Source organism: Solea senegalensis, unplaced genomic scaffold, assembly GCF_019176455.1.
Source record: "Solea senegalensis isolate Sse05_10M unplaced genomic scaffold, IFAPA_SoseM_1 scf7180000013495, whole genome shotgun sequence".
NCBI lineage: Eukaryota > Metazoa > Chordata > Actinopteri > Pleuronectiformes > Soleidae > Solea > Solea senegalensis.
The window spans coordinates 34,783-49,629 of NW_025320832.1; the positions used below are offsets into that span (position 1 = coordinate 34,783).

General features: G+C 38.3%; 1 protein-coding gene across 2 annotated transcripts; it reads left to right on the top strand.

Moving 5' to 3' along the window:
- The first annotated feature begins 499 nt into the window (after positions 1 to 499).
- On the top strand, positions 500 to 14,021 carry LOC122760378 (NAD kinase-like). 2 transcript variants are annotated; one of them, XM_044015503.1, is made up of 12 exons: positions 500 to 630; positions 1,412 to 1,577; positions 3,337 to 3,420; positions 8,181 to 8,310; positions 8,676 to 8,784; positions 8,957 to 9,042; positions 9,142 to 9,244; positions 9,334 to 9,479; positions 10,309 to 10,408; positions 12,223 to 12,380; positions 12,529 to 12,611; positions 13,025 to 14,021. In XM_044015503.1, exons 2-12 carry the CDS (start codon positions 1,426 to 1,428, stop codon positions 13,170 to 13,172), a joined length of 1,299 nt encoding a protein of 432 aa, XP_043871438.1. In that variant the 5' UTR covers positions 500 to 630; positions 1,412 to 1,425; the 3' UTR covers positions 13,173 to 14,021. The 2 variants fall into 2 exon arrangements, with proteins under 2 accessions (XP_043871438.1, XP_043871439.1); XM_044015504.1 differs by lacking the exons at positions 500 to 630; positions 1,412 to 1,577 and adding an exon at positions 4,380 to 5,911 and having other exon boundaries at positions 3,383 to 3,420.
- Positions 14,022 to 14,847: the final 826 nt, after the last annotated feature.

Consider the following 14,847-nt stretch of genomic DNA (forward strand, 5'->3'; position numbering starts at 1 on the left):
TATCATATCATATCATATCATATCATATCATATCAAGTTACAAACCATTGTTGTTGAATAGTTGACTCACCCAAACAATTATTATTATTATTGTTAATTATTAATTATTCATATTAAACCATTCTTTGAAGAATATGTATTTGTTTTTGTACACTATGTCTCTGTTGTATATAAGTATGTATTTATGTATATATATGTATAGGGTTAGGGTTATATGTATGTATATATATATATATGTATATACAGTATATATGTGTGTGTGTGTGTGTAGTATATAGGTATGTATTCTTTTTCTATAATTGGTGAAAGGTTTTCATGACCTAGTCTTCATTACTAAGTATGTCACTTTATCTTTGAGAGCAGTGTCTGATATTGAGCTTTAAAAGTGGTAATAAATACCGCATTTGTTTTTCTTTGTTCTGATCAGTCTGGTGAGGTCGTCCAACATGACGTCAGAGAGGAGCGAGCCGCTGATTGGTCGCTGAGTGTCAGTCAGGAAGTGTTGACAGATTTCGGTGCTAAAGTAGAAACTGTAGCTGTTGTTGTGCGGTGAATGGACGGCGTCACACTGACCCACGGACGGCCGCGGCGGTCTGACTGCAGCACATTCGTGTCATCTCGTGTACAACTGTGGGTAACTCACACTTTGTTTCAAGTGAAAGAGATTAACGCTTTGTCATGACCGCAAACTAATGGTTTAGCTTGCTAACTCTTAGCTCACAGTTAATGTTGTGGATTCCGGCGCCGCAGACGAGCTAGTTGTAACTACCGTTTATTACTCATTTGACTTTTGACGCTACTTTTTCTTTAAAAAAAACAAAGCTTCTTGATTTACGACTTTTAGCCCCACTCTGTCGTGACGTTAGTTGTACACGTACCTAGCATATAGTGATAATTAATTCTGCTAGTTACCTTTATTAACCTCACGTGATATGTGAGACTTATTACACTTTACTTGAAGCTAAAAAAAAAACAAGCTCCACATATTTATTGTTTCACACATAACAACTTTTCAGATTTTTGTCATAACTTTGCAGAATTACTGATACTTGTTGAATATTTACACCCACACAGTGTTGCGTTTCTGTGGCATGGCATAGTCATTACACGGGTATTTCAGTTATAAATTAACACAATATGTATGACCTAGTTGATCGAACAAGTGCCGAATTATAGACTGACATATTAAGATATACTATCTCACATGTGTGTTTCATCAGGCATCTGTTAAAACACAGTTAATTTCCTCCATGTAGAAGTGATTGTTTCAGAGCTGTCAATGTGTTGCTTTGTGTAACTCTTTTTAATAAACGATGTAATTTATGTAAAATGACTGCTGACGATTACTGTGCTCCTATTATTTAATTTCAGCTTCATGAATAATTGATGTGCACTATCTTTCTATGGGTAGCCTGGCTGTCTGAGATGGAGGGTGGAGAGGAGGTGCGAGTGGAAAAGACCCCATATTGCTGCTCCACCTGTGACAGAGGAGAGGTCGCCCGCCGCAGCCTGGCTCGACGCATCAGGAAGACCCGCAGCCTGAGTACCTCTTCTGTCGGCAGCTCCTTTGAGAACAGGTGGGTGTGCACAACAGACAGGCTTGCACCTGGTGACCTGTTCACTTCCTATGTTTGGAGTCAAAAGACAATATTAACCAGACAACTTCATGTTAGTATGTCACTCCTTTATGAAATGCTGTTTGAATCACTTTCAATCCAGAATCACTGGCTAAAATAGTTAGAAATTCAGTTATTGTAGATGATTGTGGTCTCACTGGCACATCTGGAGTTACTATTTAGGGTCCAGTCCAGTGTCACATTATTGGTAACTGAATAATTAAAGTAACACTTCACCACCACTCGCTTGACAAAATCTGAGATGGATGTGGAATTCAGAACATCGGCCTGGTATCAAAGGGTAACTGTGTTAATGGCCACAGCATAATAACCTGCTCTTTGTTTTTTGAGAACACCTGCTGCTTGAGAAATGCTCGAATCAGCCTTGTTACATAAGCATTGCACCACTCCAGTCGTTTCTAAAAATGTGTCAACAATGTCACACAATACCCACAGCAGTTACTTCAAGGAAATAGAAGCTGAAATGGCCTGAAGTGTTTGTTCACTTTTTGTGTCGCAAAGACTGAGTTTGTATGTTTTAGCAACTTTGATGAGGTCCTGTCTTTCGTGGGGCCATAAAAATGTTGTAAAAACCAGACATTTTCGTACAGGGAAGTTGGTTCTTTTCACCAAAAAGCTGCTTAAAAAGTGTACATGAATGTATATTTGCTTAGTGAAATCAGAGATTAAGAAAAAGCTGATTGTCAATATTTAAAATTAAAATTGAACTTGGATAAAGCAAATCATTCAGTCATGAACATTTCCAGGTCACATTTACTCTGGGTCTGTTCTAGTATTTGAATACAAATGCGCAATCCATGATTACAGTAACCAATAATGTTATGTTTAAAGTAATGATAATAGTAAAATTACTGATGACACTGTCACACAACATGCAACTATATTTGTGTTATAACTGAAGTGTTAGCCAACATTTGCCTCCAGCCATTGTGAGAAGTTTGGATTTGTGTCTCTGGTTTTGTGACTAATACTGAGATAATGAGCTTAAAAAGGCTGAGCACCAATCGTCAGTGTTTGTGATAATTTTCTGTTGTTACAATGAGCAACACCTGTCACATTGATATGAAAATGTTGCCTAATGCAGCTTTAAGGACCAGCTAACAGCAGATGGTGAATTCACAGAATAAGTCTGGTAAGAGGATTTGTCGGCCTTGTGATGTGATGCAGCGCAGAAGCCTCTGTAGTAAGAGGCAACCATTTTGTTTTCTGCCACAGCTCAGTGTCACTGAGCAGAGAGCAGCCTGTCCACTGACATCAACTCTAGACACCTGACATGTTCATGTTAATGGTTATTAAAACAGTGAATGTTTTATCCTTTACTGACACTGGGTTTCACTTGGTTTGTCCTGCAGGAAGGAAGGATCAGTGTGTTTGTTTGTCATGTTTCACAACGCATTGGTAATACTTGCCAACGATATTGAAATGCATTCTCCTCCAGAATGTGGCCCCAGACTGACTTGAGTGGTGGAAACTCAAACCGGTGGTGGAAACTCCTAAAATATAAACCCAATCATGTAACAGTTATGACATTGTTGAAAATGAATTCTTATGTTTTCAATTTGACTGGAAACTTGAATCAAATATGTTTTTAATGTAGGAAACAGCTGTTTGTGTTTTTTTGTTGTTTTTTTAATAAAACAAATTGAATACTTAAAGAATTTTGTGTATGTAAACCTGAATATGTGTCATTTTGTTTCAGGAGGACTCAGTCACTTCATGGACCAACCCCTGTGACCACATTTGGCCCAAAGGCATGCATGCTCCAGAATCCAAACACTGTAATGTAAGTTGGACAAAGTCAAGAGTTTCTTTATCACAAGAAGAATTTGTACCAATGGGTTTTTTGTGGGGTGATAATAGACAGTGATGTAAGAGATTGGTCTTCTAAAATCTGATTTTTTATTGACACTTTAAATTAAAGCTGAATGCATTATTGAACTTGCAGATATGAAAGCAAACCAAAACCAGTATTACTGTCTGAAGTAAAAACATTGTCACGCATGTGACTTGTGCGCTTCATTTAGTCTGCTGTTATCTGATGCTCGTGTGGTATGTCTCTTAACCCTAACAAACAGCATGTATATTTACATTTTTAAGCTATTTTTTAATAAACCACCACACACAATTGACTCATACTGCAAAAAAGTACATATGTAGATCATACTATGATTTCCACACAATAAATTTAATGATGACTATTTCCTTAACTATTTTGTTTGATTAATACATTTAATTACTAAAAATATGTAATTGTTTACCTAACAACATAATCATCCCATATTTTTTAATACAGACAAAACACTTTTCTTAGGTACATGGGGATTAAATTGTTGCAGCTATGCCCATAACCGACCATTGCAGCCATGATGTCTTTCGCACACAGGGTACCGGTCTTAACCACTGAGCCACTCCACCCCCTGATCTATTGTTTGTTTTGTCCATGAAATGCAAAATAAATAATACAAATAATAAACAAAATAACAACACTCAAACAGATTGATTGATTAATTGACTGATTATGAAAATAGTTGTTGATTCATTTGGTTAATAATTGATAAATTGATAAACAGTTATAAATATGCTGGATTGGATGTCATAAACAGGTGCAGTTCATGTTACTGCATGTCTCCACCTGCTCAAACACGTCTACATGATGAATCACTGAGGAGAAATATGAAAGACTTTTTTTTCTTGTCAAAGCATTTTCGGGTCACTGACCTTTTTACTCCTGTTTGTCTTTAGGTGATGGTGATTCAAGGATTATCTTTCTCAAAGCTGCTAAACAGGTTTTAAAGTAGTAAGGTCAGACTGTCTTCATTCTAAAATAAAGGGTAGGAGGAAGAGCTTGATGGGAGGAAGTGGAGCTGCAACCCACGATTATTTTCACAATCGATTAGTCAGTCAATTATTTTCACGATTAATCGAGTAATAGTTTGGTCCATAAAACCGAACTATTAGTTCACTGCACACTATGATCAAAAAATAGAAGCTGACGGATTTAATATATCAGATCCTCCGACTGTCTTGACATACTGGCACACAACAGCTGTCCACCATATTCATTTTTTAATGAAAAAATCCTTTGAAGAGACGAGTTGCCTGCATTTAAAAAAAAAAGTGGGTAGGTTTACTTCCTTATGGTGACTGTGATTAAGAAAGTCAAATAGATCCTGTTGTAGTCCAGTAATTCATGACATCGTTTTACTTCCCCTTCCTGCATTTTCCCATCCTTGATAATGTTGTTCATAAAATGACATGAATGGTTACTCCCTTTTGTGGCTTCACATAACATTCAGCTTATTCACTTATTAGAGTGTAACGGAGAGATACCAAACTTTAAGTGCATTTAAAGCAAATGAAGAGTTTCTCCTTTTTACACATTATATATGCTAGAAAATAGTGGAGTAAAGAATTATGAAGTCAAGACTAAAAACTGGAAATGGCTCTTTTTGAAACGTTGAAATGATAAAATATGATAACATAACATTAATGCGCCAATCAGCAGTTTACTGTTCACTCATGAGTAACTGCATCTGCTCCAACACTTGGGTGCCTTGGGTTTGAGAGCTCAAGTCTTGTCCGCCCCCGTATGAAACCTCATTTTTAAACACCTAGTAATATTTTTAATCATTCAAAGTTGGTGGTTAGTATCACATTTCCCTGTGAGGTGACAAAGTCAGAAGAGGTATTTTTCATCTATATTTTGGAACAAAACGTAGCTCACTGAGCTACAATACCTGTCATTACAATGGATATCCCGTTTTTAGAAACAGGTTTGTCAATGTTGTTGTTCAGAGAAGTCACACTTGTCCTGTCCAATGAGGAAAGTTGTTATGTGGAGTAGGCGTGTTCAGCTCAGTGGAGTGGGCGGGGGCTGAGATGAAGTCACCTTAAGTTGGGTGAGAGCTTTTATTCAGCAGCAGTCTTCACCAGGAAGGTTTATGTCAAGTCTTGACTGGAACAGATGCAGCCACAGTGACTCCAGCTGGAGGAGATGTTACTGTAGCTGACACTGGAGGCTGACGACACTCTGCCTCTGCCTCCGTCTGCCTGTCACACAGCTGCCTGCTCACTCTCCTCTTGAATGCAAGAAGCCATCGTACTCTGTTGCTGCAGCTGCTCTACAATGAGCTGTGTTTGAGAAATTTCTTAGAGGTAGAATGAACAGTGTCGTTCTCCAGCTGAGTTGACCTGAGCCAGCCTTCTTTGTACATGTGCACAGTCATGAAGTTCAACCAGTTCCAATCGCAGGACGACAACAAAGTGTGGAAATGGTGAGGAAAATTGTCTATCGTCTTCCTTGAGTTGTTGCCAGCAGAGAAAGTGTTTGATGTGTAAAATATTAACTGCATTAACGTCTGCAGGTGGTGCATGGATCACTGCCAACTTTCATGACTTTCAGTCATGATGTGACTGAAAGTTGATCTTATACAGTATATTAGTCGATGGGCTTTTGCACAGTACAATATACAGTATGTGTCTCAGAATTTGCAGGGTTGGAATGAGATGGTTTCAAATTATATAAATATGTTAAAGTTTGAGTGTTGAATGAAAGCAGGAGATCAGGGTGTGGATGCTCTGAGTTGGAGGATAAAATGTTCCTGAATAGATCACAGCTCGTTGCTGTTTCACATGCTAATGACATTCTTCTTTGTCTCATTTATTTATGTCTCAAGCCCAGTTTCGTTTACTCCTGGTATTTGTCCGTCTTTGGGTCATTATGTTTCACTTAATGTAGGGTATGTTTGACTGTGTGTGTCTCCTGTGGCAAAAGAAAAAAGTAAATCAAAAAGTTGCCACAGGGATGAAAATAACAAACGCTTTATAAAATGCAACCAAATACCAAAACAATACTGCTATTGTGAATCATCTGTGGCAATATTCCCACTTCATTTTGTGATGGCGGTGATGTGTTCTCATGTACAGTATATATACATATATATTGTGTGTTGTGATTTGATACTTTGAGAGTGAACAAAAAGAGGAACAGGAGATGTAATGATTGTTCTTCTTTCTTGTGTTATGTGTTGGAAAACAGTTTTGTGTCTTTTGTGTTTATGTTTATCTGAGTCATGGTCAGGACTCGTCGTTTTGTTTATTTATTTTTTTACCTGTTTCAGGTCCTCAGGCGGAGAGTAAACCCAGTCTTGTTATTATACTACATGCCTGTAGGTCATGTCAGGGGTGAAAGAGAAGGATTCCTTTCTGGTGCTGACAAGTAATTACCATGAGATCATTTGAATATTTATTTGAATATTTATCAACAACAGTTCATATATACATGGTGACTGCCATTACTGCAATATACTATATGACACAGAGAGAAGATATTGTATGTCAGTGCGCACAGAAATGGATGGTATCAGGACCTGTGAGGTCTAATGTACTTTAGAGTCTCTTTTTTAAGATTCAGGCTATCAGGATTTGTTGAGAAAGCAAAACAACATGTTGAGGATAAGATGGACAAATCTTTGACAGAGAAGATAAGAAAAGAGATGTTAACCCATTCACTTGTTTTCTGATGTCAGTAATTTGAGTCAAATTACTTTTTAATCTAAAAAAAAAAAAAAACCTGACACTGCTGCTGTTACACTTGAAACTGTCATTATGCTCATCGTGTGGAAGTGGCTTTGCGGTGTAGGCCCTGTGTGTTGGTATAACCCTGACTGTATATACATATATATATATATGAATATGTATACAGCACTGCAGCTTTAATTTCACTTCATATTTTGACACATTTGAAATCAGAGAATTGCTGAATGCTGATAGGAACCTTCACTATCAGCTCTGAGACATACTTCCTGATGTTTAGATCCTGATCAATACTGGATTTTTGGGGCAGATACCAGGATTTAGATGTAAGTCTATTTGTAGGTTTTATTTAATTCCATCAACAAGTGAGGAGTATCTTTTAGCAAAAAAGCATTTTTTTATATATCACACAAATAAAGCCTTGTATGAGAAGCAGACTCCGTCTGTAGTACAGTCATTCATTTCCTAATACTTTAGGAACCGAGCTGAAACTAACACAAGTCAAGAGACTGTGGTTTTGTTGGATCATTTTTACTCTGAGAACCTTTGCTGTCACAACTCGTGGCTCCTTGTTTGCTGGAACAGAATGCCCGTGGGCTTTAAGAGCTGACTTTTGCAGTACTTTTTGCATTCTCTCACATTTTCGATGGATGTCTTTTTACTCGTGTTATTGATTCGTCTCTGACATGAGTTAAGTTGAAAGCCCTGCAGATGACTCGTGGAGGTCAGTAGTTCAGTACACTATGTGACAACAGAGCTGGACTTTAAGCTGGTGTCTCTAATTGGATGTGTACTTAGCCGTTGTGGTTATGATAAACAGTTAGTTTACAGATCTTACATCACCAGAGTTCTGAGGCTTCATGCTTAGGTCATCGCTGCAGTGAGATCTAACTGTAATTTTGCTGTTTTTTTTGTTATTTTTGTTGTGTTTTCCTTGGGAATCCTTGACTGGGGACTGTTGAGTTTGTGTTGCCCTCCATAACATGAAAGTTATGCTTTTGTGCCCAGGCACTTTCAGGACCCCGCTAGTCAGAGACTGACGTGGAACAAGCCACCAAAAAGTGTCCTTGTCATCAAGAAGATCCGAGATGCCAGCCTGTTTCAGCCTTTCAAAGAGCTCTGCATATTTCTCTCAGAGGTACGACCACGTGTTGCCTTCAAGAGTGAACTTAAGTGGTTGTGGTTGTGGGTGGGAAGCTGATGAGGGATCAAGCTAATGACCTCCATGTTGCAGTCAGGACAAACTCCTGCTGAATCTGTACATGGGATGATATGACATTCTGACAGTGTAACCTGGTACAAAAATAGCATGGTTCTGCAACTCCAGCCTTAAAATGTCTTTTTTTTTGTTTTACCTTTAAACCAGTTTAACCAGTGTACTGCCAACCAATAATCAATTTTCCCATTTGTGTAGCTAAGACTTGATTCTTTTTTTATGCATTTATATATTTTTTAATTTAGCTTCACTGCGATTTCTAACCTTGTATCCTTTTGTATTGAAAGGTGAAAAACATGATTGTTTATGTAGAAAAGAAAATTCTGGAAGACCCAGCCATATCAGCAGATGAAAACTTTGGAGCCATTACCAAGAAATTCTGCACTTTCAGAGAAGGTAAATCGGCCACTTATCTTTATTGTGACTCAGTAGTACATACACATATGTATGTATGTATGTATATATATATATATATATATGTATGTATGTATATATATATATATATGTGTATATATATATATATATATATATATGAAAAATAAAAAACGCAAATTCTTTTTTTTTGTAGACCTTGATGACATCTCAAATCGTGTCGACTTCATCATCTGTCTTGGTGGAGATGGAACGTTGCTGTATGCATCTTCGCTCTTTCAGGTATTCAGCTCTAGTCACTTTGTAAATATCCCATGTTTTTATTAGTTGTTTTAGATTTAACAGTATACTTTAACAAATCTTCTCATTTCCTATTTTAAGGAGAGTGTTCCACCAGTTATGGCCTTCCACCTGGGCTCCCTAGGCTTCCTGACTCCTTTTAAATTTGACACCTACCAGTCTCAGGTTACCCAAATTATTGAAGGTATTGAACATTCTCTAACCTGTTTCTCTGTATTGCTGTGCTCCTGTTTATGTTTACATATTTACCTATTTTACATGTGTTGTCACTAGGGAATGCTGCCATTGTCCTGCGAAGTCGCTTGAAAGTCCGAGTGCTTAAAGAGAACCAGGAGAAGAAAGACAGACTAGTGGACAAAGAGGGTATCATCCTGACCAATGGGGACAATGAAAGCAACCAAAAGGCGATGCAGTATCAGGTAGTGTCTTAAACCAATACTGAGACATGGATTGAGCATGACAATAACACAGCAAACAGGTTTCTCATGTTGTGACAGAAGAGCGCAATTAAGTGTTCAAGAGTCTTCTTGGCTTCGACAGAGTCAAGTGACAATGTGAAAACGACAAACCTGTTTTAACGATATGACTGATTGCTGTGTATGTGAGCACATTTAATGTCTCTTTGACACCAACAATTCTCAGGTTAGTCAAATTATTCATTCACCCTCGGAAAGATCGCTGTGTTTTCTTTCATCTTGTTGGATAATAACCAACATAAAACATACCGTCCCCTGGGCAGAGGTCATAATTATAACAATAATAATAATGATGACTTGGATTTTTCCACAGGCGTTTGTTCAAGACGCACACAAATGTAAATGTAAATCATCAGTGGTGTCGTAAAGCTCGTAAAGCTCACACCTGCACTAGTCTAACCTACATACCAGGTGTCCATGTACATCTTTGTGTATAAGTACAGTTTGTCTTGTAAAATACACTCACTGTCACTTTATTAGGTACAGGTGGCCCTGGATAGTTTTTGCTTTTTCAGACTGTTCTCTATAAACTGTGGAGATGGTTGTGTGTGGAAAGGTGAACAGTTTCTGAAATACTCAACTTTAAGTCCCTTAAAAGCCTTGTTCTTAGCGAGCATGCTAAACAGGTTGATCCTAAAAAAAGTTGCCACTGAGTGGTTTAAATGTACCAAAACCGGGTTGATGGCTTGAAAACATGATTTTTTTTGTTATGGTTTATGACAGACTGCATTTTCTGTTATTGAAACCTATGTTTTCTCTCTGTGTGTTTCAGGTACTAAATGAGGTGGTGGTGGACAGAGGACCCTCCTCTTATCTCTCCAATGTTGACCTCTTCCTGGATGGACACCTCATAACCACAGTACAGGGAGATGGTGAGTGTGCAGAAAATATGTCTTACAGTTCAGAGATGAGGGGACAGTGTGCTGTATGTTTTTACAAATGTCAAACATGCAGAACATGCAGATTTTCAGGTTTGACTGGTATTTAATATGAAGTGTAAATCGGTATTTAGACAGAGTTAAAGCTGCAGTGCGTATCTTTTTATATCAATAAAAGTTTGTTATATTTGAGCCGTTGTCAGAATAGTTCACACACTGCTGATTAAGCCTATCAGCTCCACACAACTCTCTGTGTGTTTCTCAGTATTAGCATTATTGTTTTGTTTTCGTGTCTGGGGCGACATCATTCCCACAGTGCACACACCGTCACGCCTTTTTACGTCGCGATTAAGCAGGGAAAAAGAAGTGAGACCGTTTCATACAGCAGCACATTTTTCAGCATAGTTTCAGAAGTGGATTCTACTGCTAAATAGGTTGGATGTTAGGTCGGACTTCAATCACATCATGATTTGTGGCTTCTCATGAACGTGACTCTCCAATATTGACTCAGCTCCAATTAAGTTTCTCTGATGCTAATGCTATTTCAGATAGATATACAATCAATTACTTTCCAAAGTAGCATAGAAACAACATCAGAAGTGAGCATCGCGTCCTTCCCTTCTCACTCTCTCTGTCTCTTTCTGTGTGTAAATATGTTTGGATGTAACACAACAAGTATGCAAATGGATTTTTATAGAAGGAAAAACATACATATATATATGAACCGATCAATGTCCCGTCTTTTAATCATCCTTCGTTGACAGCCACGACCACAGAGGTTCAGCTTTCTTGTTGTAGTTCAGTGACTGTGGTCAGGAGGCACAGGGAGGTGGATTCACACCCACATGACAAACACACACACACACACACACACTCGCCCTAATCTGGAGGAGTCGGGGCGTTTATCTCAGAACATCATACACATCATCAGTGCCGTCCTTTTTCTCTGCTAATACTAATTGTGCACGGTTTCTCGTGCTTCACACACTCACACAGTGTGGCCTCTATAGTCGTTATGGGCGGAACGGACTGCGTCTCACAGGAGACTTTTAATGGCCCTCATTCACACCTTGACTCCAGTGAAAGTAACAACCTGAAACTGGGTCAGAGCCAGGCTGGACCAGGTGTCCGGCCAACAGAAGCTAAATACTTTACTCCTGGACGAGAGGTGAAACGTCTTCAACTTAACTAAACAAGTCTAGTTACCTACAGCTGAAGATATAATGACATGTAGGACTGAGAACCTTCACACAAAATATATTCTATTTTTTAGTTTGCTCAAATTCCTGCCGTTAAATTATGACATTTATTTCGTTTTTTTGTCCATTGCAAAGAAGAACTAAGGCTTCGCTCTGTTGTTTCATATTTCCCTAAACTGCAGAGATGAGTCTGTCAGAGAGACTTTATATTTACAATGTCAAATATGTTTCTTTATCTATTCATTTTCTGTCTGTGTCTAATGATAAACACAATGACGCGTAGGTAGTTTTTAAATCATCATCGCTCGTATTTTAGATTTGTGTTTTAAAAAAGGATAACCTTTATTAAAAAGTGCATTGAATCAAACTAAGTCTAACAAGCCAGTGAACTTATCACTAAGTAATGGATATATTATTTATTGTCCTGTATTTTTTTAAGTATAATATGCTTTTTTTATGTTGCTGTATATACAGTGACACTTGTGGATGAAATGCTTTTATTATGAAAAGCAAGTCCTAATCATTTGTATTGACTTTAGCGTAGAGTTGATGCTTTTGTGTGGTTATAGTTGTTTCTGAGTTTAAAGTGATGTCTGTGTGTGTCCTCAGGTGTGATAGTGTCAACACCTACAGGAAGTACAGCGTACGCTGTCGCAGCTGGAGCTTCCATGATTCATCCCAACGTCCCCGCCATCATGATCACCCCCATCTGCCCTCACTCTCTCTCCTTCAGACCCATCGTGGTGCCGGCTGGTGTGGAGCTGAAGGTATTTACAGTCTGTCGCGTCAGGGACGTGGTTTGTTTGGACGCCAACGGCTCTTGACATTGTCTTCTTTTACGAGCCGCCTTCATTCCGATGCTACGCAATGTACAGTTAGTGAAGTTGTCTTTTTTGTTGTTGTTGTTGTTGTTAGATAACGCTGTCGTGTGACGCCAGAAACACGGCCTGGGTGTCGTTTGATGGACGCAAGAGACAAGAGATCTGCCACGGTGACAGGTTTGTCCACGTACACCGACACGTAAAACCAAGAAAGCAAAGTGAATAATGGACAATAAGTTGAGGTGGCTCAGCAGCTTTGTTATGTAACCTTATTAACCTGCTTAAATGACTCGAGTCCAAGTGTCCCTTGTGCCAGATTCTGCTTCTTCCTTTATGTAACTCACCCAAAGATAATCACCTTCCTCGTTCCTGAAATAAGACGGCCTGTCAGGTCGAGTTATTGAAGTTGTTTTCAACAAACACCCAGTGTTGTCTCAGTGGGAAGTCGAGTTACCACATCTGATGTCATCACCTCCTTTCTTGTCCGCTGTGATTGCAAAGTCCTGTACTTTTTCTTTCCTCACTCAGGCTTTTGTCTATGAAAGTCTCTTATGAAACCCTTTCAGACTTTTATTCTCTTATTTTCACAGCATTACCATCACCACTTCCTGCTTCCCTGTTCCTTCTATCTGTTTCCGGGACCCGGTCAACGACTGGTTCGAGAGCCTGGCCCAGTGTTTGCACTGGAACGTGAGGAAAAAGCAGAACTACCTCAGCTCAGAGGACGAGGAGTACTGAGACCTGTTCCATCATGACCGTGCAGCTCTTTTCCTCCGTCTTCGTGACTCCATAGTCTTGGTTTTAACTTGACCACACTCTGTGCCGTTTTGTAACAAAAAAAACCCCAAACATTATTCTTCATATGTATTGAAAGAAGACTGTCGAATATTACAGTAAAATACTGCCTTTTATGTTGTACTTTAGCTGAAAAAATTATGAAAACGTTTAGTGAAATCACTAAAATTTAAATCATTAAATTTGTAACAGTTTAATTTCATGTTTATAGTGGTATATTAAGTTTTACAAATATTAACCGGTTCACTAACTTCGTTGTTAAGAGTTAATGTTGCCACAAATATTCCTCTCAACTGCCCGTTTTAGCCAAATGAAGTTAAAAGCAGAGAGGTCGGTCTTGAAAATGCTAATAATACAGAACACAGAAATAATCATTTAAAAATACACCATAATTAATTTACATTATTGTTATGTAATTAAATTACTGGACATTCCACAGTTTACAATTCTGAATACTCAGTATCAACATACAGTAAAGTGTATGTATGGAAAATTCTCCATAAACACAGAGTCTGTAAATATCCTCCTCATTAGCAACCATTAATATATAAACTAATTAAAAATGGTGGAGCTTGGCAGTAATAGTTTGCTCTGGGGATGTCTCTGTTTTCTGAGTCTATGCTGTGAAAAACTGCACGTTGCAATGCAGTTTTTCAAAAAAAATGCAGTTGTCTGACTCAAAAGTAAATGCAACAGTTGGGACGATCTTGGACTAAAACACGTTTGTTGACGACAGTAAGTTGCAAAACTGCAGTCTGTTCTCGCACTTTCTCAGTCTGCGGGACACATTTACCACTATCATCAACAAAAGTGACTTCACTTTTTATGGAACTTTCTGAAAAATATAGAACATAAAAACCTTCCCAAATTGTGTCCATCCAATCAGGAAAATCCAGTTTGTTGCAGTCAGTGAATGACATTTGCCAAAAGTTGCCCGACTGTACAGACTGTGCCTTAAACACTGGTATCGTTAATGTATAGAGATGTTATTTTTCGAGGTTTACATCGTGGTAGTTTTTAAATCACAGATTTTTGCGGGGGTTTTTTTCTGGTTGAAAACGGCTGCAGCTGTGATAGTTTGACAAGTGTAGTCTCTTCTCTTGTACGTCTGTCCTTCAGTCATGGTCTCGTCCAGGCAAAGAGTGTCCTCGGCGTCTTTTTTAAAACTATTTTTTAAAAAACATAGCTGTCTATGTTGTGTACTTTTTATTGACCTGTGTCTGTGAGCGTGGATGAATCGATCCGTGTCTACGCTTCGACCTTTGCGACGACTTTGCTGAAGAACTGGAGAAGGCCTGTCTTACATATCTGTCCACATAGAAGTGTAAATACATACATATACATGAGTGTATCGTGAATTGGTTTAACACAATGTGGTGTTGAATGGATGACAATCACAAACAACCTGTTTTAACACGCGAGGACCAACCGAGCTGTGAAAGGCTCTCATTCCTTTAACTCTGAGTTTGTACATACGAGTGATGTTTATTTACCAGTTTACAATCTATCATTGCTGAAAATATTGGGACCTTTTTTTTTTTTTACATGAATAACATCCTCAGTTTTTTTTTTTTACCAGTTTTGATCCCAGAACTCGATTTTTGGTTTGTGATAGGTC

Excerpts from the sequence above, each read along its gene's own strand:
- LOC122760378 (XM_044015503.1), top strand. The coding sequence starts at position 1,426 with ATGGAGGGTGGAGAGGAGGTGCGAGTGGAAAAGACCCCATATTGCTGC. Across the intron at positions 1,578-3,336 it reads GGCAGCTCCTTTGAGAACAG|GAGGACTCAGTCACTTCATG; the intron begins GTGGGTGTGCAC and ends ATTTTGTTTCAG. Across the intron at positions 12,612-13,024 it reads GAGATCTGCCACGGTGACAG|CATTACCATCACCACTTCCT; the intron begins GTTTGTCCACGT and ends TTATTTTCACAG.